The sequence below is a fragment of the Heterodontus francisci genome, chromosome 5 (assembly GCF_036365525.1).
Source record: "Heterodontus francisci isolate sHetFra1 chromosome 5, sHetFra1.hap1, whole genome shotgun sequence".
Classification (NCBI taxonomy): domain Eukaryota; kingdom Metazoa; phylum Chordata; class Chondrichthyes; order Heterodontiformes; family Heterodontidae; genus Heterodontus; species Heterodontus francisci.
In genome coordinates, this window is record NC_090375.1 from 6819563 (window position 1) to 6847239 (window position 27677).

A 27677-nucleotide genomic window follows, 5' to 3' on the forward strand; every position below is an offset into this window, starting at 1 on the left:
CACTGAGTGTCCAAAGATCAGGAGCGTGGGACTGAAGTGCAGCCAGAATTTGAGGAGCAGCCCCTTCAGATACTCAAATAGGGGCTGCAACCTCGCACACTCCGTGTAAACGTGGAACACGGACTCGTCCAGGCCACAGAAAGTACAGGCGGCCTGGGAGTCCGTGAACCTACTTAAAAGTCTATTGCACGGGACTGCTCTGTGCAGCACCCTCCATCCCAGGTCCCCGATGTAAAGGGGGAAGACTCCCGCGTAGAGAGACCTCCATCGGGGTTTCCCCTCGCCGCCAGATGGCAACGCGGACTGCCAGGGCGTGTCCGGCCGGCTGACGAGGGCGAGGAAGTGGAGAGTGTGCAGGAGCAGCCCGTACAGGAAACCCCTCCGCGCCGATTGGAATGGCACGGAGGGCATTTCCGAGAGGCGGCTCGGGTTGTGCGGGACCGGCTCCCGAGGAGGTTTTGGGGCCTGGGTCCGATGAGCAGTTCCGGCCGAGCGGGGGTCAGCTCGGCCGGGATCGCTCCGCACTCCCGAGCCCCCTCGCCACCCGCAGTGAGGGGCGTCCCGGGGGTTTCGGCTACTCCTCCGCTCGCCGGACCGTCCCCGGAGTCGGCCGCCCGGACAGCCGAGGCGCTCTCCTCCGCCAGCGGGGGAGCACCCTGACTGGAGGCGACCATGTTCCAGACTCGGAATAGATCCCGGTAAAAGACAGGCAACTCCCTCAGAGAGGCACGGCTAACGGACTCCACCGGGAGCTGCGTGTCGTCTTGAAGGCAGTGACACTGGCGGAAAAAATACGTCGCCAGCGCACACCATCTGGGAGGACGCTCGACGTACAGGTATCTCTGCAGGGTCCGAAGGCGGAGAGTCGCAGCCTGTGTGCGGACGCACACTAGCGACTGACCGCCCTCCTCAATCGGGAGACTCAGGACCGCGGCAGAGACCCAGTGTTTCCTCTTGCCCCAGAAGAAATCGACGAGTTTCTTCTGGATCTTGGTGGCAAATACAGGGGGTGGGGCCAAAGTGACCAACTGGTACCACAACATGGAGGCCACCAGTTGGTTTATGACCAACGCTCGGCCCCTGTAGGAAAGCACTCGGAGCAGTCCTGTCCAGCGCCCCAGCCGAGCGGTGACTTTCGCCTCCAACTCCTGCCAGTTTGCCGGCCAGGCTTCCTCAGCGGGGCTAAGGTGGACTCCCAGATAGAGGAGGTGCGTGGTGCTCCACGCAAAAGGTGTCATCTCCTCCGGCAGGGAGTCCACCCGCCACTGACCAACCAGGATCCGTTAACTTTGACTAGACACTCTGCGGCGGCGTATTAAAGTCGGACCCGGGCCACAAAATGCGGCCCGAGTCCGAAAGCGCGCAGAGTCCCGAAAAGGTAATCGTGATCCACCCTGTCGAACGCCTTCTCCTGATTGAGGGAGAGAAAGGCGACCGACTGACCAGTCCTCTGGGAAAGATGGATCAGGTCCCGGACCAGGTGGATGTTGTCCTGGATGGACCGGCCCGGGACCGTGTAGGACTGGTCGGGGTGGATCATGTGGGCCAGCACGGAGCCCAGGCGGGTAGACATAGCCCAGGCAAAGATCTTATAATCCGTGCTGAGGAGGGAGACCGGATTTCAGTTGTTAAGCAGGCGGAGATCGCCCCTCTTCGGCAGCAGGACGATGACCGCCCTGCGCCACGAGAGGGGCATCTCCCCGGTCGCCAGGCTTTCCCCCAGGACCCGCGCGTAATCGTCCCCCAGGACGTCCCAGAACGCCCTGAGGAACTCCACGGTCAACCCATCCAGCCCTGGGGATTTGCCCCTCGAGAGCTGGTGGAGGGCACCAGTCAGCTCCGCCAATGTGAGCGGAGCCTCCAATCCTTCGGCACCCCCCGGGCTGACCTGCGGCAGGTCCTCCCACAAAACTCTGCGCTCATCCTCGCTGGACGGATCCGGAGAGAACAACGCACTGTAATAAGTACGGACCAGGAGGCCCATTCCCTCCGGATCCGTGATGGAGGATCCGTCGTCGGCCAGCAGCTCAACGAGCTGCTTACGGACCCCCCGCCATTTTTCCAGCGAGTAGAAGAAGGGTGCGGTGCAGTCCAAATCTTCCAGGATCTGGATCCGCGACCTCACGTATGCGCCTCGGGACCCTATGAGCTGCAGGTCCCTCAGCGCGCCCTTCTTCTCTTTGTACGCCTGCCACAAGGCCGGGTCCACGACGGCATGACCGAGGCGGGACTCCAAGTCGAGCACCTCCCTCTCAAGGCGCCCGATCTCGGCTTCCCGCCTCTTGGTCGACCCCTTCGCGTACTCCTGACAGAAGACGCGGATGTGAGTCTTGCCCACATCCCACCATAGCCTCAAGGAGGGGAAGCCCCCCTGCTTCCTTCTCCAGTCGGCCCAGAATCGACAAAACGAGTCCCGAAATCGCATGTCCTCCAGCAGCCGGTTGTTAAAGTGCCAGAACGCGGACCCCGCCCGCGTGCGTAGCGGAGAGAACTCCGCCCACACCAGGAGGTGGTCCGAGCACGGCACCAGCCGCATGGAGGCCGCCGAGACGCGGGAGACGTACGCCTGCGAAATGTAGAGGCGGTCGATTCGCGACCCCCCTCCTCCAGACCTCCACGTGAAGGCGCTGGAGTCGGGATGGAGATTCCGCCAGACGTCCACCAAGTTAAGGGAGCTGATCAGTCCCCTCAACTTCTCCACCGACGCTTGGCCGCACTGGGGACCGGAGCGATCCCCCACCTCGAGGGTGCAGTTAAAATCCCCCCCGAGGATGATGCACTCGCCGCTATCGATGGAGCTCAAGAGAGCGGACACTTCTTCAAAGAAGCGCGCTTGCAACGCGCCGGGCCTGGGCGCGTACACGTTCACAAAGTGGAGCGGCACGCTACCCAGGCGAACGGTGAGGTGGAGCAAGTGGCCTGGCACAAGCTCCTTGACCCCCCCCAAGATCTCTGGCTGAAACATTGGGGCCAACAAGATCGCCACCCCACTAGAAATAGGGGTGAGGTGACTCATGTAGACCCCACCCTGCCACTCCAGGAGCCAGGTGGCTTTGTCTCCCGGAACGGTGTGGGTTTCCTGCAGAAAGCTCACCGCGTATCTCCCTTCCCTAAGGACTGAGAGATTGTGAAATCTGCGGTGAGACCCCCTGCTGACGTTGATGTTGAGGCTGGCTATGGTTAGCTTCATGTCAAAGGTACTTAAAACCCGTCACCGACACCTCACTATGAGGAGAGAGTGGAAGTGCACCTGGCCTTCCACTCCCCCAGCAACCCATTGAGGAACACATTAAACCGGCGCCTCTCAACCAGTTTCACGCCCGTGCGCTTGCCCGTTATCTTCAGGGCAGCACGGACGGACTGGATGATCAGCGCCAGATTCGACCAGCGGTCGAGGGCCAGCTGAACTTTATTGCGGCAGCCCCTGCAAACCGCGAGGAAATCCTGGAGTTCCGCCGTGGGGATGAGAGGAGATTCGGTGGGAGGCACGAGGGACTCCACCACCTCACTGGCGATGGAATCAAGATCATCCTCCGTGCCCCACAGCGAATCCCCATCCTCCTCCGAGTCATCACCGCCAGCGGCCGACACATCCACCACACGCTGGGGCGGACATCCCAGCCTCGCCAGCTGAACCCGCCTCCGTCACGATCCCACCCCCAGGATCGATGGTGGAGGAGTCCTCTCTGGGTTCTAATGTGAAACTGGAGCCTGTAGGCACCAGTGGTCCAGGACCCCCCTCCACCCCCAGGCCAATGAGTGGTCCAGGGGAGACAGAAGTTCTCGACTCCGGAAATCCAGCCGGAGCTGAGACCAGAGGCGGAGAGAGGAGGCCATCTCCCGCTCCGCCAGCACCCGCAGGCCCAGCAGATGGGGCAGCATTCTTGGTTATAACCGGGTCGGGTGTCTCCTGGTTGGTGGTGGACTCCGGCTGGGAGGGGCGACCCTCTGGGGCCTCGCCCTCCCCTTCACTCAGGGCACCCGACCCAGTAGCAGTGGCAGAATGGGTGGCGTCCCCAGGCTCCCCCACCACAAGCAGGGCCCCACTTACTCCTTCAGGAGGGGCCTCGAGTACCGGGGCCTTCCCCTCCCCTGCATCCTGAGGAATAGGGTGCTCCTGCCTGGACTCTGTAGCCTTGGTGGTGGCGGTAGGGGAAACCTGGGGACCCGAAACAGGAGACAGCTCCCCTCGAACAGATGGGCCCTGCGCCTCAGGGCCCCTCGTTACCTCTGTGGAGGAGTGCCTTCTCTTTTTCCCACCAGGGCACAGAGGCTCAGAGACCTCCATGTCATCAGAGGCCTCCGACCCCGCACCCTCCTTTTTAGTCACCCTAGGCCTGAGCCCAGCCCTGGAAAAGGTGGATTCCGTGAGAACAGGCTTTGGGCTGAGCTCAGGCTTGGGTCGTTTCAATGTGTCCAGGGGACGCGCCTCTTGATGTTTCTTTTGCCTCCGCATCTTCCTTCCACTCGGACGGGCACTCCCCTCCCCACTGGAGGCTGTGAAAACCACAGAACCGACTGAGCGGTGTTTGTTGGATGTGTGGGGGGGGGTGGGGGGGGGAGTGGGAGGAGGTGCTGTGGAACCACTCTGAGCCACCGAGGTGGAGCTGGTGGCCAGGAGGTTGGGGCAGTTCTTACGAACATGCCCCACCCCCTTATAGACGTGGCACCACGCCCCGTCCAAGGTCCAAACTTCGCGGTAGGCCGTCTCCTGGAACTCCACATTAAAATGGCCTTCCAAGTCCTCCTCCCGCGCCAGCTGCATAAATAACTGGCGGCGGAAGGAGTAGACGTGTTGGAGGCTGTGTTCCCGAAGATCAAGCCGGACTGGGGTGATCCCTGACCTCACCTCCCCCAGATGGTGTAGGTGGGGGAGGAGGAGCTCACTGGGAATGAAGGGTGGGACGTTTGATAACATTATCCGCTGCGCAGTGGCCCCAGAGGGTCCACCAGCAGGAAAGTCCCCCCCCACAGTGAGCCCCTTATTCAGGGCCAGGGACACGGCCCGCTCAGTCTTTAGAAAAAACACCGCCTTCCCATACATCTTTGAGGCCGCAACAATGGCCGAGGGGCCGACAACCTCGGTCATTGCCTTCACACAGGCCTCAATGGACATGTTGGGGTGGGGATAGCTCTTCACCCCATGGCTGGATGTTATTAATTTAAAAGGTGACGGGGCCACGTGGGCAGCCACAGAGGCTGCAGCTGCATAGGTTGTAGAGGGCCCTGCCACCTGTGATGAAGGGCTTGCCATGGGTCTAAGAGCGAATCCACCCCAAATTGTAGTCTTGAAAATAACTTTATGCACAAAACAAACAAACAACAGGTTAGGGGAGAGGCTGAGGGAATAGAGAGGGAAAGACAAGCTGTAAGTGATGACTTTCTTTCCTTTCTGGAGGTGGTGCACACAGCACACTTAAAACAGTCTCTGCCAGCACACTTGGTCTTCCGATCTTCTGGTTGGGGGAGGCGTCTTCACCTGGGCAAGCTGAAGCTGCCCAGGCACTATTTATCCCCTTCTGTATATTAGCCAGGCAGCTTCAGCTGAGTCAGGCTGGGCAATTGGGGTGGGGAGGGAGCTTCCCTGCAACTTTAGTGCAACTGCACAGCTCCCTGCAGAATTGTATAGCCCCCACCCCTTGTTCTTCTGGCCTCTTCCACCTCCCACAACAGTCCAAATGAAATGAGTCTGGTGCTCAACACCCACCTCCAAATACAGGCTTATTCCAAAAGTCTTTTCTCTGCAGCAAATGTTGAAAGTTTTTGCAGTTTCTCCTCAGCACTCCCTCTCCAGCAACTGACTGTAGCACTGTCAGCTGCACCTCGTTGAGGCACTCAGTATTCCCAATCACAGAGGAGCCAATCCCAGTGCTGTACCTGTCCTGGGAGTGTTTGATGGGGACAGTGTCGAGGGAGCTTTACTCCGTATCTAACCTCATTTTTTTTTGAAGGTGGCCTTTATACGCCAGGCCCCTTTTATGTATTTTATGTCAAGGGGCCTTTATTCCTCAGGACCCCCTTATATACATTTACTAAAATAACTTTATTAAAAAATAATACAAAACTCAAATTAAAATGCCATTCTCGGCGTCAATTATGCACTCCAGTCCCTACGGTGCCCACCGGTCGCAGAAGGCCTCAAGCGTACCGACGGACACCTGGGTGCTCCTCCACGGACACCTGGGTGTGAATGTAACCGCGGAAGAGGGGCAGGCAGGCAACTCCGTGCTTTAACTGCCCTGGGAGTGTTTAATGGGACAGTATAGAGGGAGCTTTAATTTGTATCTACCCCATGCTTTTACTGCCCTGATATTGTCTGGTTTGAACTCTAGGGCCTGAAGAGTGCTGCACAGACTATCGGTTGCCTGGTGTCTCTATACTTCGTTTCACCTAAACTAACGAATCTGATGTGTGTGGCGATGCCAGTCCTGGTTGGAACCGGAGCCTATCTGGGCTCGTACCTTCGGAGACTATCCCAAAAGGCACAGGAGCAGGTATGAGGGGGTAAATATGTGGTGTTTGCATAGCATTGAGCAAATACAAACTAGAGGGGAATGGAGGTGTGGGTGAGGCGAGTCCGAAGAGGCAGGCAGGAGCCTAGAGAATGAGTCCGATGTACAGGTGGATGCATGAAATTTATTAGGAACCAGTGTCTGGATATAAAGCGCAAGTTTTGGACAGACACAGGATTTGTTTAGAGGGAGAACAATTCTTGGACTGGGTTGGGGGGAAATGATTGAAGCCTGTTTCATTGAATAAGCACCAATATATTGGAATGGGGAGATCGCAATGTTGAAATTCTGGGAGGGTGAGATTGAATTTACTGGAAGGAATATGGGAAGCGGGTTAAAAGGAGGGTCAGAGGGACAAAGATTCTTTGAGTGCTGAAGCAGTGAGACAACAGTCAGGAAGGAGGTCAGCATAGAAATAGATGCCAAGGGGTAGAAATTTATTTGGGGGTATCTCAAAACAGGCAGTATTGGATTGGTTGCCAGTTATAAGCAGCACTTGATGTCGGTTCCAGTAGAATTAAATATCAGGCGCTGTGTATAATGGGTGGCCAATCCAATAACGCCCATTTTGCAGCACTGCCCGAAATGAATTTCTACCCCCAATGTTTTCCTTCCCTCAGTTGATAGCCCATTTCACCCTCAGTCAGATGCTGTGGGTTCAAGCCCCACACCAGAGACCTGAGCCCACAATCCAGGCTGACACTTCCGGTGCAGTACTGAGGGAGTACTATACTGTCAGAGGTTCTGTCTTTCAAATGAGCTAATAACAGAGGTCCCATCTGCCCTCTCAGGTGGATGTAAAAGATCCCATGGCACTATTGGAAGAAGAGCATGGGACTGCTCTGTCCTGGCCAATATTTATCTCTGAAAGAAGACTACTAAAAACCAGGTATCTGGTCATTTATCTTGTTCCTGTTTCTGGGAATCTGTTATACACAAATAAGCTGTTTCTCTACATTACAGCCAATTGCCAAAGGGTCAAGCTGATTAAAGAATTAAATGTGTGGCTCAAAGACTGGTGTGGCAAGAAGGAGTTTCGATTCATGGGGCACTGGCACCAGTATTCTGGAAAGAAGGAGCTGTTGGGATGGGCTCCACCTAAACTGGGCTGGGATCAGTGTCCTGGCGAATTGTTTAGCAAGGGCTGTGGATAGGGCTTGAAATTAACAGAGTTGGGATAGGCTTCAATTGAAGGTAGTTTTAGAAATCCAAAGAGAAAATCGGGACAATAGAACAGTGTGGCAATGTGGGTAAAGACAAGAAGAGTGGGAGAGGAAGGGATGGAGAGTTTAACGGTAATAGTGCAGCAGCGAATAAAGTCCATGCAAAGAATAGTGTTACGACCAGCTGAGAAAGGTGTCTAGGGGTCCCTCTCAGCCTTCACCTTGTGTTATGGTAACAGGATTTAATTTTAAACACACTGTTTTTAGCTCCCCTTGGTGAATCCTTGTTCACCGCTTTCCAATTAAATAACAATAAAAACCAGCACAAACAGGCTTTCTTAGTTTTAAAGAAGAAAAGTTGAAATTTATTAAACTTAAACTCTAATTCGGTTAACACCTTTGGATACATGACATGCCCACGCTGGCATGCATACGCGATACACACATGCAAATAGAGACAGAAAAGAGCAGAAGAAAAATAAGTGGAAAAGTCTGAGGCACTATCTGAAGAGTTTTTGTTACGGTTCTTCGAGCTCACTGTAGAGTCCTTGATTGTAGGTAGTGTTACGACTGACCGCTCCAGTCAAAGCCCCCAATCAAAATATACAATTCTGATTGTGGTGGGAGAAATACACTAATGATTCAATCCCTTCGCTCCACAGATCGCCTAACATATCATTTAAAACTTTCCAAATTAAAGAAAGACCCAGCCAAATTGTACCATCTATTAACCCTGAATGAGGCGAACCAAACCAGGTGTCTTTAAATCAATAAATTAACTCTTTAATTAGAAGAACTAAATTCTTAAACACTATGAAGATATAAACAACATTTAAAATAGGAAAATTGCAAATTTACAGTCCACTGTTGCTCAAAGTCCTCACAGGATGTTGCTCGAAGTCCTCACAGGATGTTGCTTTCCTTCTCCAGCGAATTTCAACAATTAACGACTTGCAAACACTTTCAACAAAATCAATCTGACTTTGGAGTTTTTGAGGGATAAAAGATTGTCACAGTACAACTTCCCTTTCTTCAATTTAAATTACCAGAGATCTCCATTTTGGCTTGACTTTTTCTTAGAATTTTGAGAGATAATAATAAACAGTCTAAAATCCTATTCCTTCAGTTTAACTGGTAGAGAGCTCTTTTTCCAGGTGCTAACACCAGCTGTCATAGAGTCATAGAGAGATACAGCACTGAAACAGGCCCTTCAGCCCACCGGGTCTATGCCGACCAACAACCACCCATTTATACTAATCCTACATTAATCCCATATTCCCTACCACATCCCCACCATTCTCCTACCACATACCTACACCAGGGGTCTATAACAGATGTCCTATAACAGATCAGAAAAGACAATTGCAGAATATAAAGAAAAACAGAAATCGGTAAACAGTAAGTGATAGACAGGTCAGTCAATATATGACTTTTCAGGTGCGTAACCCTGCATCACATATGTGGAACACATTTAAGCAGTCTTTTTTCTTTGGACATTGACTGACTTCTAGTGCACCTCCAGCATTTTCAGAATTTTCTTTCCATTTCAGAGTTGTGAATTTTTTTTTGTCTCCAAAAACACAAATGATGCAGTTATAATTGCTGAGTTAATTATTGAAAAACTGGTGGAATACCACATTCTGTCCTCAAAAATTGAGTGGCAAACTGGAAGAGAGGATAGCCTACTGTCCTCTGTGTCTGTCTCTGTCAGTGTTCTGTTCGAACAAACTGTCTTCAACTCATAAGCCAGTTCAAAACTGAATTGCAACAAATGTATCGCATCGGGCTCACTCCTAGTGGCTATATCTATGGTAACGAGAATGCACCCTTCGAATCACAGTCTCCAAATGGCTGTTTCTAAGGCAACGGCAATGCACCTTCCTGTAACTCCTAAGGCTTGCTGCTTCTTAAAACAACACTGATCCCTTGCAAGCCTTAAAGGCAAAACGCATAATCCCAAAAAAACTACAGGACGGTGACAGTAAATACTGCTTTTCGTTGGGGCCCAGGATTCTTCTTAAACCTTGTTCGCTGTAGGAGACTTTTCTCTTTTGGGGTTCATGTGTCTTCAGTAGATTCAGAAGCTTGTGAGAAAGAGATGGGAGCAGACTGGAGAGATTGTCTGAGTCCAGAAGCAAACAGACTTTCTCAGTTCAAAGTGTTAGTACAACTCAAAAAAACCCCAGGTTGCCAAGCAGGTTAGTCATGTGACTAACTGGTCTAACCACGTCTTGGATTACAGCAGTCTCTGGAATGCTCCTCTTACACACAATACCTGGTGATCAAGGTCCACTGTGAGTTGACTGTGTCAGGGAATGGTCCTTTGTCCTTCCAGTCACCATCTGTTAATATGCAAATGTCTTTTCCAGCCACGGTTGATCTGTTTAACATGTCCTTTTTTCACTCCAGTAACAGTTTAAAATCACTGTTCATGACAAAATTAATGTACCTCATTCTTGGTAGGTTGGGGCCTAGCATGACAATAGTAGTAAAAAAAAAAATTATAGGTGACTTATCAGAACGCGCGAAGCATTCGCAATAAGATAGATGAACTAGTGGCACAAATAGAGATACATGATATATATCTAATTGCCATTGCAGAAACATGGTTACAAGGTGACCAAGGTTGGGAAATAAATATTCCAGGGTACACAACATTTCTAAAAGACAGACAGACTGGAAAAGGAGCAGAAGTAGCCCTGATAGTAAAGGATGACATAAGGACAGTAGTGAGAAAGGATCTTGGCTCAGACGATCAGGAAATAGAATCAGAATGGGTGGAGAATAGGAATAGGTAGGGTCAGAAACAGGGATAGGCACCAACATGTTGCACCACGGACATTTTCCAGTTCTAGCATTGCTTACCTGTGCACTATCCTGTCTGTTCTGACATGGCCAGGGAGCGGCTGATTGATGGCTCCCAGCAAGTCCCGCCTCCCCCGCGCTTCAATTGGACGGAGGTCTGCGCGCAGGCAAACCAATCGTGCTTTTGATTGGCGGGCCAGATACAAAACTTTGGTGGGCTGTAGGAACTAGCCCGATGCCCCGATGACCCAATCCTTCATAATTACTTCCGCTGCTGATAATTATAAATGTCTTGCTCCAAGCCTTTGAACTTATGTTTTATTACCACGGACCTCAAGATTTTTACCACGGACACTGATGTATGGACACGTTGTTGCCTCCTGATCAGAAAATACTGGTGTGAGTAGTTTATTTGCCTCCTAACAGTAGTTACACAATTGGACTGAGCATTAAGCAAGAAATTATTGGAGCTTGTAACAAAGGCAGTGTAATAATTATGGGGGACTTTAATCTTCATATAGACTGGACCAATCAATTTGGCAAAGGTGGTCTAGAATGTTTTCATGACAGTTTCTGGAACAATATGTTGTGGAACCAACCAGGGATAAAGCTATTTTGCATCTACTACACATGGTTAATTAGTAATTGCACAGTAAGAGATCTGCTGGGAAAAGTGATCATAATACAGTTGAATTCCATATTAAGTTTGAAAGTGACATACTCCAGTCCCAAACACGAATCTTAAACAAAGCCAATTATTTAGGTATTGAGGGGAGAGCTGGTTAACTTGGTTGGGTAAATAGACTAAAAGGAATGGCGGTAAGTAAACAGTAGGAAACATTTAACATTTAGGGTGGCGCAGTGGTTAGCACCGCAGCCTCACAGCTCCTGCGACCCAGGTTCAATTCTGGGTAATGCCTGTGTGGAGTTTGCAAGTTCTCCCTGTGTCTGCGTGGGTTTTCTCCGGGTGCTCCGGTTTCCTCCCACAAGCCAAAAGACTTGCAGGTTGATAGGTAAATTGGCCATTATAAATTTCCCCTAGTATAGGTAGGTGGTAGGGAAATATAGGGACAGGTGGGGATGTGGTAGGAATATGGAATTAGTGTACTTCTTCTTCTTTGGGCCTCCTTATCTCGAGAGACAATGGATATGCGCCTGGAGGTGGTCAGTGGTTTGTGAAGCAGCGCCTGGAGTGGCTATAAAGGCCAATTCTGGAGTGACAGGCTCTTCCACAGGTGCTGCAGAGAAATTTGTTTGTCGGGGCTGTTGCACAGTTGGCTCTCCCCTTGCGCCTCTGTCTTTTTTCCTGCCAACTACTAAGTCTCTTCGACTCGCCACAATTTAGCCCTGTCTTTATGGCTGCCCGCCAGCTCTGGCGAATGCTGGCAACTGACTCCCACGACTTGTGATCAATGTCACAAGATTTCATGTCGCGTTTGCAGACGTCTTTATAGCGGAGACATGGACGGCCGGAGGGTCTGATACCAGTGGCGAGCTCGCTGTACAATGTGTCTTTGGGGATCCTGCCATCTTCCATGCGGCTCACATGGCCAAGCCATCTCAAGCGCCGCTGACTCAGTAGTGTGTATAAGCTGGGGGTGTTGGCCGCTTCAAGGACTTCTGTGTTGGAGATATAGTCCTGCCACCTGATGCCAAGTATTCTCCGAAGGCAGCGAAGATGGAATGAATTGAGACGTCGCTCTTGGCTGGCATACGTTGTCCAGGCCTCGCTGCCGTAGAGCAAGGTACTGAGGACACAGGCCTGATACACTCGGACTTTTGTGTTCCGTGTCAGTGCGCCATTTTCCCACACTCTCTTGGCCGGTCTGGACATAGCAGTGGAAGCCTTACCCATGCGCTTGTTGATTTCTGCATCTAGAGACAGGTTACTGGTGATAGTTGAGCCTAGGTAGGTGAACTCTTGAACCACTTCCAGAGCGTGGTCGCCAATATTGATGGATGGAGCATTTCTGACGTCCTGCCCCATGATGTTCGTTTTCTTGAGGCTGATGGTTAGGCCAAATTCATTGCAGGCAGACGCAAACCTGTCGATGATACTCTGCAGGCACTCTTCAGTGTGAGATGTTAAAGCAGCATCGTCAGCAAAGAGGAGTTCTCTGATGAGGACTTTCCGTACTTTGGACTTCGCTCTTAGACGGGCAAGGTTGAACAACCTGCCCCCTGATCTTGTGTGGAGGAAAATTCCTTCTTCAGAGGATTTGAACGCATGTCAAAGCAGCAGGGAGAAGAAAATCCCAAAAAGTGTGGGTGCGAGAACACAGCCCTGTTTCACACCACTCAGGATAGGAAAGGGCTCTGATGAGGAGCCACCATGTTGAATTGTGCCTTTCATATTGTCATGGAATGAGGTGATGATACTTAGTAGCTTTGGTGGACATCCGATCTTTTCTAGTAGTCTGAAGAGACCACGTCTGCTGACGAGGTCAAAGGCTTTGGTGAGATCAATGAAAGCAATGTAGAGGGGCATCTGTTGTTCACGGCATTTCTCCTGTAACTGGCGAAGGGAGAACAGCATGTCAATGGTCGATCTCTCTGCACGAAAGCCACACTGTGCCTCAGGGTAGACGCGCTCGTCCAGCTTCTGGAGCCTGTTCAGAGCGACTCGAGCAAAGACTTTCCCCACTATGCTGAGCAGGGAGATTCCACAGTAGTTGTAGGATTAGTATAAATGGGTGGTTGATGGTCGGCACAGGCTCGGTGGGCCGAAGGGCCTGTTTCAGTGCTGTATCTCTAAATAAATAAAAAATAAAATAAACAATTCAAAATGTTCAGCAAGAAAGATCCATTTGTGGCTTACTAAGACAGTTAAAGATAGTATTAGATGAAAAGAAGAGGCTTATAATGTTGCAAAGAATAGTAGTAAGCCTGAGGATTGGGCGTGTTTTAGAAACTAGCAAAGGACCACCAAAAAGTTGATAAAAAGAGAAAAAATAGAATGAGAGTAAACTAACTAGTAATATAAAAACAAAATATAAATGTAAGAGCTTTTCCAAGAATATAAAAAGGAAGAGAGAAACGTTGGTCCCTTAGAAGCAGAGACAGGAGAAATTATCATGGAAATGAGGAAATGGCGGAGACTTTGAAAATATTTTGTGTCTGTCTTCACATAGGAGACACAAGTTACATACCAGAAATAGAGGGTAACCTAGGGGCTAACAAGAGGGAGGAAATTAATGTAATTGATGTCAACAGAGAAAAGGTACTGGAGAAACTTAAAGGACTTTTTTATTTGTTTCATGGGATGTGGGCATTGCTGGCAAGGCCAGCATTTGTTGCTCTTGAGAAGGTGGTGGTGAGCTATCTTCTTGAACTGCTGCAGTTCATCTGGTGCGGGTACACTCACAGTGCTGTTAGGAAGGGAGTTCCAGGATGTAGATCCAGTGATGGTGAAGGAACGGCGATATAGTTCCAAGTCAGGATGGTGTGCAGCTTGGAGGGGAACTTGCAGGTGGTGGTGTTCCCATGCATCTACTGACCTTGTTCTTGTAGGTGGCAGAGATCGCAGATTTGGGAGATGCTGATTAAGGAGGTGTGGTGATTTGCTGAAGTGCATCTTGTCGATGGTACACACTGCTGCCACTGTGCTATTGCGCATCGGTGGTAGAGGGAGTGAATCCAACAAATCCCTAGGACCTGATGGCCTGTATGCTAGAGTTATAAAAGAGGTATCTGCAGAGAGTGTGGATGTGCTGGTTATGATTTTCTAAAATTCCCGAGATTCTAGAATGGTTCCAGTGGATTGGACATTAGCAAATGTAACACTGGTTTTCAAGAAAAAAGGGACAATGAAAACAGGGAACTACAGGCCAGTTAGCCTGACATCAGTTGTCAGGAAAGTACTGGAATCTATTATCAAGGAAGTCTTAACAATGCACTTAGAAAATCATAGTGTGATCAGACAAAGTCAACATAGTTTTACAAAAGGAATTGGTTAATGGACAGGAAGCAGAGAGTAGGGATAAATGGGACATTTTCAAGTTGGCAGGCAGTGACTAGTGGGGTGCAGCAAGGATCAGTGCTGGATATTAATTGTGGATCAATTATATGCAGGTGAAGGGTGTTGATTGGGATCTTACCTGAGCACTTAAAAGGAAACTCTTAGTGAGACCGGTGGAGGTTTTGAGTGAGGAGCTACTTGTTTTTAATCCTTTTTACTCTGTACAATAAATGTGAAGCTGAGTAAAGAGAAGTTCCAGCATCATCCTTCCACAACAAGCTTTCTGGAATTGAACACTGGGGTCTTAGCTATTTACAAGTTTCCTGACATTATAAAGCTAGGCAGGAATGCAAGCTGTGAGGACACAAAGAGGCAACAAAGAGATTAAGGTTAAGAGAAACAGGTTAAGTGAGTGGGGAAATAGGTGGCCAATGGAGTAGAGGGACTTGCGTGTACTTGTACAAGGAACACAGAACACATGCTGGTACACCAAGCAATTAGGAAGGCAAATTGTGTGTTGGCCTTGATAGTAAGGAGATTGGAGTCCAATAACAAGAAAATTTTGCTACAATTGTATACGGCTTTAGTGAGATCACAACTAGAGTACTGTGTGCCGTTTTGATCTCCATATTTAAGGAAGGATATACTTGCATTGGGGGCAGTACAGTGAAGGTTCACTAGATTGATCTCTGGGATGAGGGGGTTTTCCTATGATGAGAGGCTGAGTAAATTGGGTCTATATTCTCTGGAGTTTAGAAGAATGAGAGGTGATCTCATTTGAAGATACAAGATTCTAAGGGGGCTGGATAGGATAAACACTGAGATGTTGTTTGCCCTGACTGGATAATCTAGAACATGGAGGTATAGTCTCAGGTTAAGAGGCCAATCATTTAGGACTGCACAGGGCGGCACAGTGGCGCAGTGGTTAGCACTGCAGCCTCACAGCTCCAGCGACCCGGGTTCAATTCTGGGTGCTGCCTGTACGGAGTTTGCAAGTTCTCCCTGTGACCACATGGGTTTTTGCCGGGTGCTCCGGTTTCCTCCCACTGCCAAAGACTTGCAGGTGATAAGTAAATTGGCCATTGTAAATTGCCCCTAGTGTAGGTAGGTGGTAGGGAATATGGGATTACTGTAGGTTTAGTATAAATGGGTGGTTGTTGGTTGGCACAGACTTGGTGGGCCGAAGGCCTGTTTCAGTGCTGTATCTCTAAATAAAATAAAATAAATAAAGACTGAGATGAGAAGACATCACTCAGAAAATTGTGAATCTTAGGAATTCTTTACCCTAGAGGGTTATAAATGCTCCATCATTGAATATATTTAAGGCTGAGATAGACAGATGTTTGGTGTCTCAGGAAATCAAGGAAGATAGGGAAGGGGTGGGAAAGTGGAGTTGAAGCCATGATCGTTTTGAATAGCAGAGCAGGCTGGAGGGACGTATGCCCTGCTCGTGCTCCTATTTCTTATGTTCCAATAACAGTGACTACATTTGAATTGGGCCAAAACTGATCATAATCACAAGGTATATAAAAACAAGAAATGCTGGAATCACTCAGCAGGTCTGGCAGCATCTGTGGAAAGAGAAGCAGAGTTAACGTTTCGGGTCAGTGACCCTTCTTCGGATAATCACAAGGTAGTTAAGTACTTGCATCTTCCCAGCTTGCAATGAGGAAGGCACAAGCAGAGCACTCACTCCCAAATTTTTTTAACCCACATAACATTGTCATAAGATGGTGGGCTGAGACAGGATTGCAAAGGTCCAAACAAATAAATCTTCACGGTTAGGTGGTATATATCCCAGAGTACTGAGAGACAAGGAAGGGAATTTATGTGACATTGACAGTATGAGGGAATTGCTGGATCCTAGGGCTGGTGTATTGGATTGGGATAATGTCCATTTTCAAAATGTGCGGCAAAGCAGACACAGGCAGCTTAGTCTCTCATTCACTACATATAAAATAATGGATTAGATATAGCATAAAGCTTCCTCTCCACTGTACCATCATGTACTCACAGGACAGGTACTGCATGGGGTTAGATTCAGAATAAAGCTCCCTCTACACTGTCCCACCAAACACTCCCAGAGCAAGTACAGCATGGGTTAGATACAGAGTAAAAGTTACCTATTGTTGCCTCAACAATACTGGAAATTGTGATAATTCCAATTCCTACACCAACCTTCTTTGAGTGAAATTGATAAATTGTGTTGATGTCTAGGCAAAAAAAAAAGGGTTAGATACAGAGTAAAGCTCCATCTACACCATCCCATCAAACACTCCCAGGACAGGTACAGCATGGGGTTAGATACAGAGTAAAGCTCCCTCTACACTGTCCCATCAAACACTCCCAGGACAGGTACAGCACGGGGTTAGATACAGAGTAAAGCTCCCTCTACACTGTCCCATCAAACACTCCCAGGACAGGTACAGCACGGGGTTAGATACAGAGTAAAGCTCCCTCTACACTGTCCCATCAAACACTCCCAGGACAGGTACAGCATGGGGTTAGATACAGAGTAAAGCTCCCTCTACACTGTCCCATCAAACACTCCCAGGACAGGTACAGCATGGGGTTAGATACAGAGTAAAGCTCCATTTACACCATCCCATCAAACCCTCCCAGGGCAAGTACAGCATGGGTTCATCAACAGCCCTTCTAAAACCCACAACCTTTACCATCTGGAAGGACAAGCGCAGCGACCCATGAGAACACCGCACCTGCAAGTTCCTCTCCAAGTCATACACCATCCTGACTTGAAAATATATTGCCGTTCCTTCTTCGTCACTGGACCAAAATCCTGGAACTCCCAAACTAGTAGCGCTGTTGAAGCATCTGCATCACACAGACTCTAGTGGTTGAAGGAGACGCCTTCTCTTGCTTGCAACATCCACATTCTTGAATGAATGAATAAATAAATAAAAGTACAATGCGAGTTCGATACAGAGTGAAGCTTCCTCTACACTTTTTAACAATCATTCTCAGTCTTGGAAGGTCTAACCCAACTGTAGCAGAGTTGAACTTTCCCATTTCCCATATGAGCTGTCCTGTGTTCTCTCTGCCAGCCTGTGCCAGGTTAAGGAGCATTTTGTGCTAATTAGGCAGTGCATTGAGTTGATATAAATCAGATATTAGTGATTTATTCATTGCGTTTCAAAGTGCAGGACTCTGGTTGGACCAGGAGTTCTGGATCTGGGTTTCTGACTTTACTGAACGTCAGTGTGAAATCTGTTTTAACAAATTATTTCCAGATTGCCAAGGCGACATGTGTGGCAGATGATGCACTGGGAAACATACGGACGGTGAAGGCATTTGCAATGGAAGAGCTGGAAATTGAGTAAGTAACATGATCTGTTAAATTTAGTTCAAGATATTTTGAACACTTGTTATTGTACATAACATTTCATAGTTAGTTTTCACTAGTGCTAAATTTGCATAGTTTGTCCGTGAAGTTCTCTCCTCACATCTATTCGCTGAATGATTGCATAAGCAAGATGTAGAAACACCTACAAATGATGTAAACAAAGCAAAGATTAAATTGCAGTTCCCTCATAAGCTGATACTGAGACACACATGGGTCATACAGTACTGGCAGTATCTTCAGTGAGAATGCAGGCAGTGCATAGTTTAGCACTTGATAGATTGCTTTGTTTTTTAATCGTTCGTTCTAGGAATGTGGGTATTACTGGCTAGGCCATTCTGATGGAGCCCAGACAGGGGTTGACTTACTGAATAATGGTTATTATGCTAAATTAAAGCTGATCAGAACTAAGTTAAGCCATTCTGTAATGTGCATTGCAGCAGTAAAGGGAAAGCATTACTTTCCATCAGTATATTTCTGTACGGCACATTGCTTATAATCCACTCTAAGCACATCACTCCCTTTCACTGGTGTGTGCATTCACGGTACAAGAGCTGGCACTGAGAGACACATGGTCCATACAGGAGTGCACACTGATGCACACAAGAGCCTCACAGTACCAGACAGGAGTAAATGAAGAGAGACTGAAAAGGCTAGGGTTGTTTTCGTTAGAGCAGAGAAGGCTGAGAGGGGACCCGATTGAGGTATACAAAATTATGAGGGGCATTGATAGGTTAAATAGGAAGAAACTTTTTCCCTTAGCGGAGGGATCAATAACCAGGGGGCATAGATTTAAGGTAAGGGACAGAAGGTTTAGAGGGGATTTGAGGAAAAGATTTTTCACTCAGAGGGTGGTTGGAATCTGGAATACACTGTCTAAAGGGGTGGTAGAGGCAGGAACCCTCACAACATTTAGGAAGTATTTAGATGAGCACTTGAAATGCCATAGCATACAAGGCTATGGGCCAAGTGCTATAAAATGGGATTAGAATAGTTAGGTGCTTGATGGCTGGCACAGACATGATGGGCCGAAGGGCCTGTTTCTGTGCTGTATAACTCTATGACTCTAAATCTTTTATCCGCTGTGTGTACTGTCCATGTACAGGAGCTGACAGTGAGACGCATAGGCCGTACAGTATGAGATGGGAGTGAATCAATTCATTTTGCGCACTGTGTTCTCGTACATGTACAGGAGCTGACACTGAGACATACACTGGCCAGGAGTAAATCATTCCTGTTTAGCTGCTGCGTGCTGTACATGTATAGGAGCTGATACTGAGACACACATGGGTCATACAGTACTGGCAGTATCTTCAGTGAGAATGCAGGCAGTGCATAGTTTAGCACTTGATAGATTGCTTTGTTTTTTAATCGTTCGTTCTAGGAATGTGGGTATTACTGGCTAGGCCAGCATTTATTGCCCATCCCTAATTGCCCATAAAGTGGTGGTGAATGAGCCACCTTCAGGACAGCTTGAGTGGTTTGCTGGGCCATTTCACTGGGCAGTTAAGAGCCAACCACATTATTCTGGGTCTGTAGTCATATGTAAGCCAAACAGGGTAAGGGTGGCAGATTTCTTTCCTTAAAGGACATTAGTGAACCAAATGGGTTTTTACAACAATCCAGTAGTTTCATGTTCACCATTACGGAGACTAGCTTTTTATTCAGATTTATTTACTTAATTTAATTTCCCCAACTGCCATAGTGGATTTCAACTTGTGTCTCCAAATCATTAATCCAGGCACCTGGATTACCAGTCTAATGAATAGCACTATGCTTTTGTACCCCTTTGAGAACATTTTGACTTTTAGCTGATAGACAGACTGCTGATATTATTTTTGTATTGGAAGGTTTTTCTCAAAGGAGGTGGATAAATCCAGCAACATGAGCCAGTTCCTGGGGTTCGGAATCGGCATCTTCCAAGGATTATCCAACTTTACATTGAACTGTAAGTAACTGTGGCATTTTATTCACTGGTAAATCCCACCTCAACAGCTGGAGAGAAAGAGGGAGCGAGAGAGAGAGAGAAAGGGCAGTGACAGATAGAAAAAGAGGGAGGCTTTGAGCGACTCAGTGTGGCAGAAACAGAGAGAGGTGCCTGAGAGAACCACAGCGTGGACATAGAGACTGATGGATAGAGTGTGAAGACAGAAAGAAAGAGACAGACAGATGATCAACAGATCTAAAAAGAAATTGTAAAGATTCTACAGACCTGAAATTAACAAAAGAAATATCAAGATAGCAATAGCGCCACTAAAGGATGCAAAGATAAACTCACAGTAAATTAACAAAATATTGAACAATTGCTTCGCCTCAGTATTTACCAGGGAGACTAACAAAGTGGACATGATAAAAAAGGTGTTCAGACATTTAAGATAAAATTGGGCGGGTGAATCAGAACATTCTGATGAAAGGTCACAGACCTGAAACGTTAACTCTGTTTCTCTCTCTACAGATGTTGTCTGACCTGCTGAGTATTTCCAGCACGTTCTGTTTTTATTTCAGATTTCCAGCATCTGCGGTATTTTGCTTTTATTTACCAATTCTTTTTAATTTCCCTCTGTTTTCCACCCTTTCCTCCCCACCCCTTCTCAACTAGCCCACTAGAATAAATCATATTGCAACCCAACATTCTAACAGTAGCTGTGTGTTTCCTTTGCCTTGAGTTGGTGGTGTTGGAGATGGGGTGGGGGAGCGTGAACATTTCTCTCTTCTGTCTTCTCTCTCTGACCTCCTGTAACCCATACCAGTTTCTGTTTCTTCTGCAGCCTTGGTAGGACTTGCCACTTGTACATATCATCATGTGACAGCAATTCAAACTCAACAGAAACTATCATCGATTGTTGTAAAGACCCATCTGGTTCACTAATGTCCTTTAGGGAAGGAAATCTGCTGTCCTTACCTGGTCTGGCCTACATGTGACTCCAGATCCACAGCAATGTGGTTGACACTTACATGCCCTTGAAATGGCCTTGCAAAACACACAGTTCAAGGGCAATTAGGGATGGGCAATAAATGCTGGCCTGGCCTGCGACGCCCACATCCCATGAAAGAATCAAAAGAACTTACTCTGCACAACTCTGACTTTCCAATGAAGTTTGTAAGCCACCCCAACTTTCATTTCTAAAGAGTGGGTGAAGAAGAGGGAACAGTGAATTCTGATCCCTCTGATGATATGGCCCTATTTATTGCCCATTCTACATTTATACAACACCTTTCATGACCTTGGGATGTCCTAAAGTGCTTTACAGCCAGTGAAATACTTTTGAAGTGATAGAGGTGTTCAAAATCATAAGGGGTCTGGACAGAGTAGATAGAGAGAAATTGTTCCCAATGGCAGAAGGTTCAAGAACCCGGGGACACTGATTTAAGGTGAATGGCAAAAGAACCAACCTCGACACCAGGAAAAATGTTTTTGCGCAGCGAGTGATTAGCATCTGGAATGCACTAACTGAGAGCATGGTGGAGGCAAATTTAATTCAGGCATTCAAAAGGAAATTAATTAATTATCTGAAGAGAAAAAATTTGCAGGGCTACGGGAAAAAGCTGGGGGTGTGGGACTGGCTGAGTTGCTCTTGCAGAGAGCCGGCATGGACATGACAGGCCAAATGGCCTCTTTCTGTGCTGTAACCATTCAATGGTTCTATGAATTAACAGAAAGAGTAGACAATGGTAGTGCAGTATATGTAATATACTTGGATTTTCAAAAGTACTGGTAGGCTCAGGACTAAGGTCAGAGCATGTGGAGTCAGGGGACAAGTCACAGAATGGATAACAAACTGGTTGCAGAACAGAAAACACAGAGTAGAGTTAAGGTTAGTTACTCAGATTGGCGGAAGACGGGAAGTGGTGTTCCACAGGGATTGGTACCTCTCGGGAATTGGAAGTATGATTTCAAAATTTGCGGACGACACCAAATTGCAAAGTATAGTTAATGCAGAGGAGGACTCTCAACTATCACCAGTAACCTGTCTCTAGATGCAGAAATCAACAAGGGCATGGGAAAGGCTTCCACTGCTATGTCCAGACTGGCCAAGAGAGTGTGGGAAAATGGCACACTGACACGGAACACAAAAGTCCGAGTGTATCAGGCCTGTGTCCTCAGTACCTTGCTCTATGGCAGCGAGGCCTGGACAACGTATGTCAGCCAAGAGCGACGTCTCAATTCATTCCATCTTCGCTACCTCTGGAGAATACTTGGCATCAGGTGGCAGGACCGTATCTCCAACACAGAAGTCCTCGAGGCGGCCAACATCCCCAGCTTACACACACTACTGAGTCAGCGGCGCTTGAGATGGCTTGGCCATGTGAGCCGCATCGAAGATGGCAGGATCCCCAAAGACACATTGTACAGCGAGCTCGCCACTGGTATCAGACCCTCCGGCCGTCCATGTCTCCGCTTCAAAGACGTCTGCAAACGCGACATGAAATCCTGTGACATTGATCACAAGTCGTGGGAGTCAGTTGCCAGCGTTCGCCAGAGCTGGCAGGCAGCCATAAAGGCGGGGCTAAAGTGTGGCGAGTTGAAGAGACTTAGTAGTTGGCAGGAAAAAAGACAGAGGCGCAAGGGGAGAGCCAACTGTGCAACAGCCCCGACAAACAAATTTCTCTGCAGCACCTGTGGAACAGCCTTTCACTCTAGAATTGGCCTTTATAGCCACTCCAGGCGCTGCTCCACACACCACTGACAACCCCAGGCACTTACCCATTGTCTCTCGAGATAAGGAGGCCAAAGAGAGAAGAGAGAGGACTGTAACAAAATGCAAGAAGAAAATACTAAATTTGGAGAATTGGCATGTAATTGGCAAATGAATTTCCATGTAGATAAGTGTGAAATACTACATTTTGTGAGGAAGAATAAGGAGGCCAAATACTGCTTAGATAATAAGGGCTAGAAGTGGGTAGCTCCATTTTTTGGGTGCAGGGTTCGCAATGTGTGACCTCCCACACCCATTTAGATCAAGGTGGGTAACGTGCAAATTTGGTGTGCCAACCTGATATAAAGCACATTAGCAATAATTAGTTTGTAAAGCTAAGTAATGGCAGGGCAGCTCAGCCAAGCAGAATGTGGCTCCTGTAGTATCTGCGAAGTTGTGGACACACCATGTGCCCTTGACAAACACATCTGCAGGAAGTGTCACCGGCAGCAAAAGCTTGAGCTCCGGGTTTCGGAACTCGAACGTCGGCTGAAGTCACTGTGGCGCATCCACGAGGCAGAGAACTACGTGGATCGCTCGTGTCAGAAGGTACTCCCGGAACTTAAGAGAACACAGGCAGAGAGAGACTGGGTGGCTGCCAGACTGACAAGAAGGTCAAGGCAGGTCGTGCAGGAGTCCCCAGAGGACATCCCACTTTCTAACCAGTATTCAGTTCTGAGCACCGATGGGACAGAGGGTTCCTCTGGAGAGTGCAGCGAGAGTCATGACCAGAGCACCATGGGTGGCTCAGCTGTGCAGGGAGGGAGGAGAAAGGACAAGAGAGCCATAGTGATAGGGGATTCTATAGTTGGGGGAACAGATAGGTGTTTCGGCGGTCGCAGATGTGATTCCAGGATGGTATGTTGCCTTCCTGGTGCAAGGATCATGGATACCACCAAACGGCTACAGATCGTTCTGGAGGGCGAGGGTGTACAGCCAGAGGTCATGGCCCACATTGGTACCAACAATATAGGAAGAAAGAGGGATAAGGTCCTGCAGGCTGAGTTGAGGGAATTAGGGACGAGATTATCTAGCAGGACCTCAAAGGTAGTAATCTCCGGATTACTCCCTAGGTCACGTACTCATGAGTATAGAAATAGGAAAATACACCAGATGAATGCGTGGCTGGAGAGATGGTGCAGCAGGGAGGGCTTTAGATTTCTGGGGCATTGGGACCGGTTCTGAGGAACATGAGACCTGTACAAGCCAGACGGTCTGCACCTGAACAGGACTGGGACAAATATCCTTGCAGGAAGGTTTGCTAGTGCTTTTGGGGATGGGAACCTGAGCACAGTTGTAGATAGGATAATTTCAGGGCAGGGAATAGGAGGCAGAAAATTAGCGCGTGACTCTGACAGAAGAAGCAAAGGTTAAAAAGTGTGCAACACAGGAACTTGGCTTTGAGGTAAGATTGAATAAGCTAGGGTTGTTTTCCTGAGAACAGAGGAGGCTAAGGGATGACTTAATTGAGGTGTACAGAATTATGAGGGGCCTAGATAGAGTATATACGAACATACGAATTAGGAGCAGGAGTAGGCCACTCGGCCCCTTGAGCCTGCTCCGCCATTCAATAAGTTCATGGCTGAACTGATTACTCCACATTTCCACCTACCCCCGATAACCTTTCACCCCCTTGCTTATCAAGAATCTATCTACCTCTGCCTTAAACATATTCAGACTCTGCTTCCACGGCCTTTTGAAGATGAGAATTCCAAAGACTCACAACCCTCTGAGAACAAATTTCTCCTCATCTCTGTCTTAAACGGGTGTCCCCTTATTTTTAAACAGTGGCCCCATAGTTCTAGATTCTCCTACAAGGGGAAACATCCTTTCCACATACACCCTGTCAAGACCCCTCAGGATCTTATATGTTTCATTCAAGTTGCCTCTTACTCTTCTAAATTCCAGCAGATACAAGCCTAGCTAGTCCAATCTTTCCTTGTAAGACAGCCCACCCATTCCAGGTATCAGGCTCGTAAACCTTCTCTGTACTGCCTCCAAGGCATTTACATCCTTCCTTAAATAAGGAGACCTCAGTACTCCAGATGTGGTCTCACCAATGCCCTGTATAACTGAAGCATAACCTCCCTACTTTTGTATTCAATTCCCCTCGCGATAAACAATAACATTCTATTAGCTTTCCTAATTACTTGCTGTACCTGCATACTAACCTTTTGCAATTCATGCGCTAGGACACCCAGATCCCACTGCATCTCAGAACTCTGCAATCTCTCGCCATATAGATAATATGCTTCTTTTTAATTCTTCCTGCCAAAGTAGACAATTTCTCACTTTCCCACAATATACTCCATTTGCCAGATCTTTGCCCACCCCCTTAACCTATCTATATCCTTTTGTAGCCCCCTTAGGTCCTCTTCGCAAGTTACTTTCCTACCTATCTTTGTGCCATCAGCAAATTTAGCAGCCATACCTTCAGTCCCTTCATCTAACTCATTTATATAAATTGTAAAAAGTTGAGGCCCCAGCACAGATCCCTGTGGCTCACCACTCATTAAAACTTGCCAACCTGAAAATGACCCATTTATGCCTGCTCTCTGTTTCCTGTTAGCTCGCCAATCTTCTATTCATGCCAATATGTTACCCCCTACACCATGAGCTTTTATTTTCTGCAATAACTTTTGATGTGGCACCTTATCAAATGCCTTCTGGAAATCTAAGTACAATACATCCACCGGTTCCTCTTTATCCACAGCATATGTAACTCCCTCAAGAACTCCAATAAATTGGTTAAGCATGATTTCCCTTTTACAAAACCATGTTGACTCTGCCTGATTGTCTTGAATTTTTCTAAGTGCCCTGCTATAACATCTTTAATAATAGCTTCTAACATTTTCCCTAAGACAGATGTTAAGCTAACTGGCCTGTAGTTTCCTGCATTCTATCTCTCTCTCCCTTTTTGAATAAAGGAGTTACATTGGCTATTTTCCAATCTAACGGAACCTTCCCCGGATCTAGGGAATTTTGGAAAATTAAAAATAACGCATCAACTATCTCACTAGTCAAATAAAAGCAAAATACTGCAGATGCTGGAAATCTGAAATAAAAACAAGAAACGCTAGAAATACTCAGCAGGTCTGGCAGCATCTGTGGAGAGAGAAGTAGAGTTAATGTTTCAGGTCAGTGACCCTTCTTCAGAACTCAGTGTTCTGAAGAAGGGTCATTGACCTGAAACATAAACTCTACTTCTCTCTCCACAGATGCTGCTAGACCTGCTGGGTATTTTCAGCGTTTCTTGTTTTTATCTCACTAGTCACTTTTTTTAACACCCTAGGATGAAGCCTATCAGAACCTGGGGACTTGTCAGCCTGCAGCTCCAACAATTGGTTCATTACCACTTCCCTGGTGATTGTAATTTTCTTGAGTTCCTCCCTCCCTTCCATTTCCTGATTTACAGCTAATACTGGGATGTTACTTGTATCCTCAATAGTGAAGACCGATGCAAAATACCTGTTCATCTGCCATCTCCTTATTATCCATCATTAATTCCCCAGACTCACCTTTTATAGGACCAATGCTCACTTTGTTAACTCTTCTTTTTTAAATATCAATAGAAACTCTTACTATCTGTCTTTATATTTCTAGCTATCTTTCTCTGGTACTCTAATTGTACCTTCCTTATTAATCTTTTAGACATTCTTTGCTGTTTATTATATTCTGTCCAATCTTCTGACCTGCCTCCCACCTTTATGAAATTATATGCTTTTTCTTTAAGTTTGATACTATCTTTAACTGTTTTAGTTAATCAGGGATGGCAGGACCCACCCTTGGAATTTTTCTTTCTCGTTGAAATGTATCTATTCTGTGTATTCTGATATATCCCTTTAAATGTCTGCCCCTGCATCTCTATTGACCTATCCCTTAACCTAATTTGCCAGTTCACTTTAGCTAGCTCTGCTTTCATGCCCTCATAATTGCCCTTATTTAAGTTTAAAATACTAATCTTGGACCCACTCTTCTCTCCCTCAAACTGAATGTAAAATTCAATCATATTATGATCGCTGCTACCTCGGGGTGATTTAACTGTCAGATAATTAATTAATCCTATCTCGTTGCACAATACCAGGTCTAGTATTGCCAACTCTCTGGTTAATTCCAGAACGTGCTGTTCCAAGAAATTATCCCAAAAACATTCTATGTACTCCTCATCTAGGCTACCTCTGCCCATCTGATTTTTCCACTCTATCTGTTGGTTAAAATCTCCCATAATTATCGCTGTACCTTTCTGCATTATTTCTTCCTTTTATACCCCATCCTAAATTTGGTTAATGTTGGGTGGCCTGTACACCACTCTCACAAGTGACTTCTTGCCTTTATGATTTCTCATCTCTACCCAAACTGCTTCTCCATCCTTCATTCCTGAACTTAGGTCATCCCTCTCTATTGTGCTAATACCATCATTAATTAACAGCGCTACCCCTCCACATTTTCCTAGCTTCCTGTTCTTCCTAAATACTATGTACCCTTCAATATTCAGGTCCCAATCTATGCCGTCCTGCAGCCATGTTTCTGTAATGGCTATCAGATCGTATTTTATTATTTCTATTTGCGCTCTCAGTTCATCTGTTTTGTTTTGAATGCTATGTGCATTCAGATACAGAGCCTTTAGTTTTGTCCTTTTATTATTTTTGCAACCTCTAGCCTTATCTGTTGATTTACTCTTAGATTTGCACACTCTGTCCCTTCCTTTCACAGTCTGTTATCATTTCCCATATTAATACCTTTCTCTCTTGCCTTGTTGCTACTCTTGATTTACCATATCTTCCCAAATGTGATCCGTTGCCCCCACTTTTCAGTTTTAAACCCTCTGTACTTCCCTAGTTATGCGGCTCGCTAGAACACTGGCCCTAGCACGGTTCAGATGCAGACTGTCCCATCGGTACAGCCACCACTTTCCCCAGTACTGGTGCCAGTGCTCCATGAACCGGAACCCACATCAGTCTTTGAGCTGATAAGATTAATTTCTCTAATCTTATTTGCCCTATGCCAATTTGCACGTGGCTCAGGTAATAATCCAGAGATTATTACCTTTTGAGGTTCTGCTTCTTAATTTGGTGACTAGTTCCTCATACTGACTATGCAGAACCTCTTTCCTTATCCTGCCTATGTCGTTGGTACCTACATGGACCACAACGACTGGATCCTCCCCCACCCACTGTAAGCTCC

At 47.3% G+C, this 27677-nt stretch overlaps 1 protein-coding gene across 3 annotated transcripts in view; it reads left to right on the forward strand.

Annotated features, from left to right (window-relative positions):
• Positions 1-27677, forward strand: part of abcb8 (ATP-binding cassette, sub-family B (MDR/TAP), member 8) — a 143318-nt gene that overhangs the window by 46405 nt on the left and 69236 nt on the right. For all 3 annotated transcript variants that reach the window (XM_068031058.1, XM_068031059.1, XM_068031060.1), the window contains exons 6-8: positions 6333-6494; positions 17687-17772; positions 19647-19744. In XM_068031058.1, coding sequence (XP_067887159.1) covers positions 6333-6494; positions 17687-17772; positions 19647-19744 — 346 coding nt within the window. The remainder of the gene's footprint in view (positions 1-6332; positions 6495-17686; positions 17773-19646; positions 19745-27677) is intronic.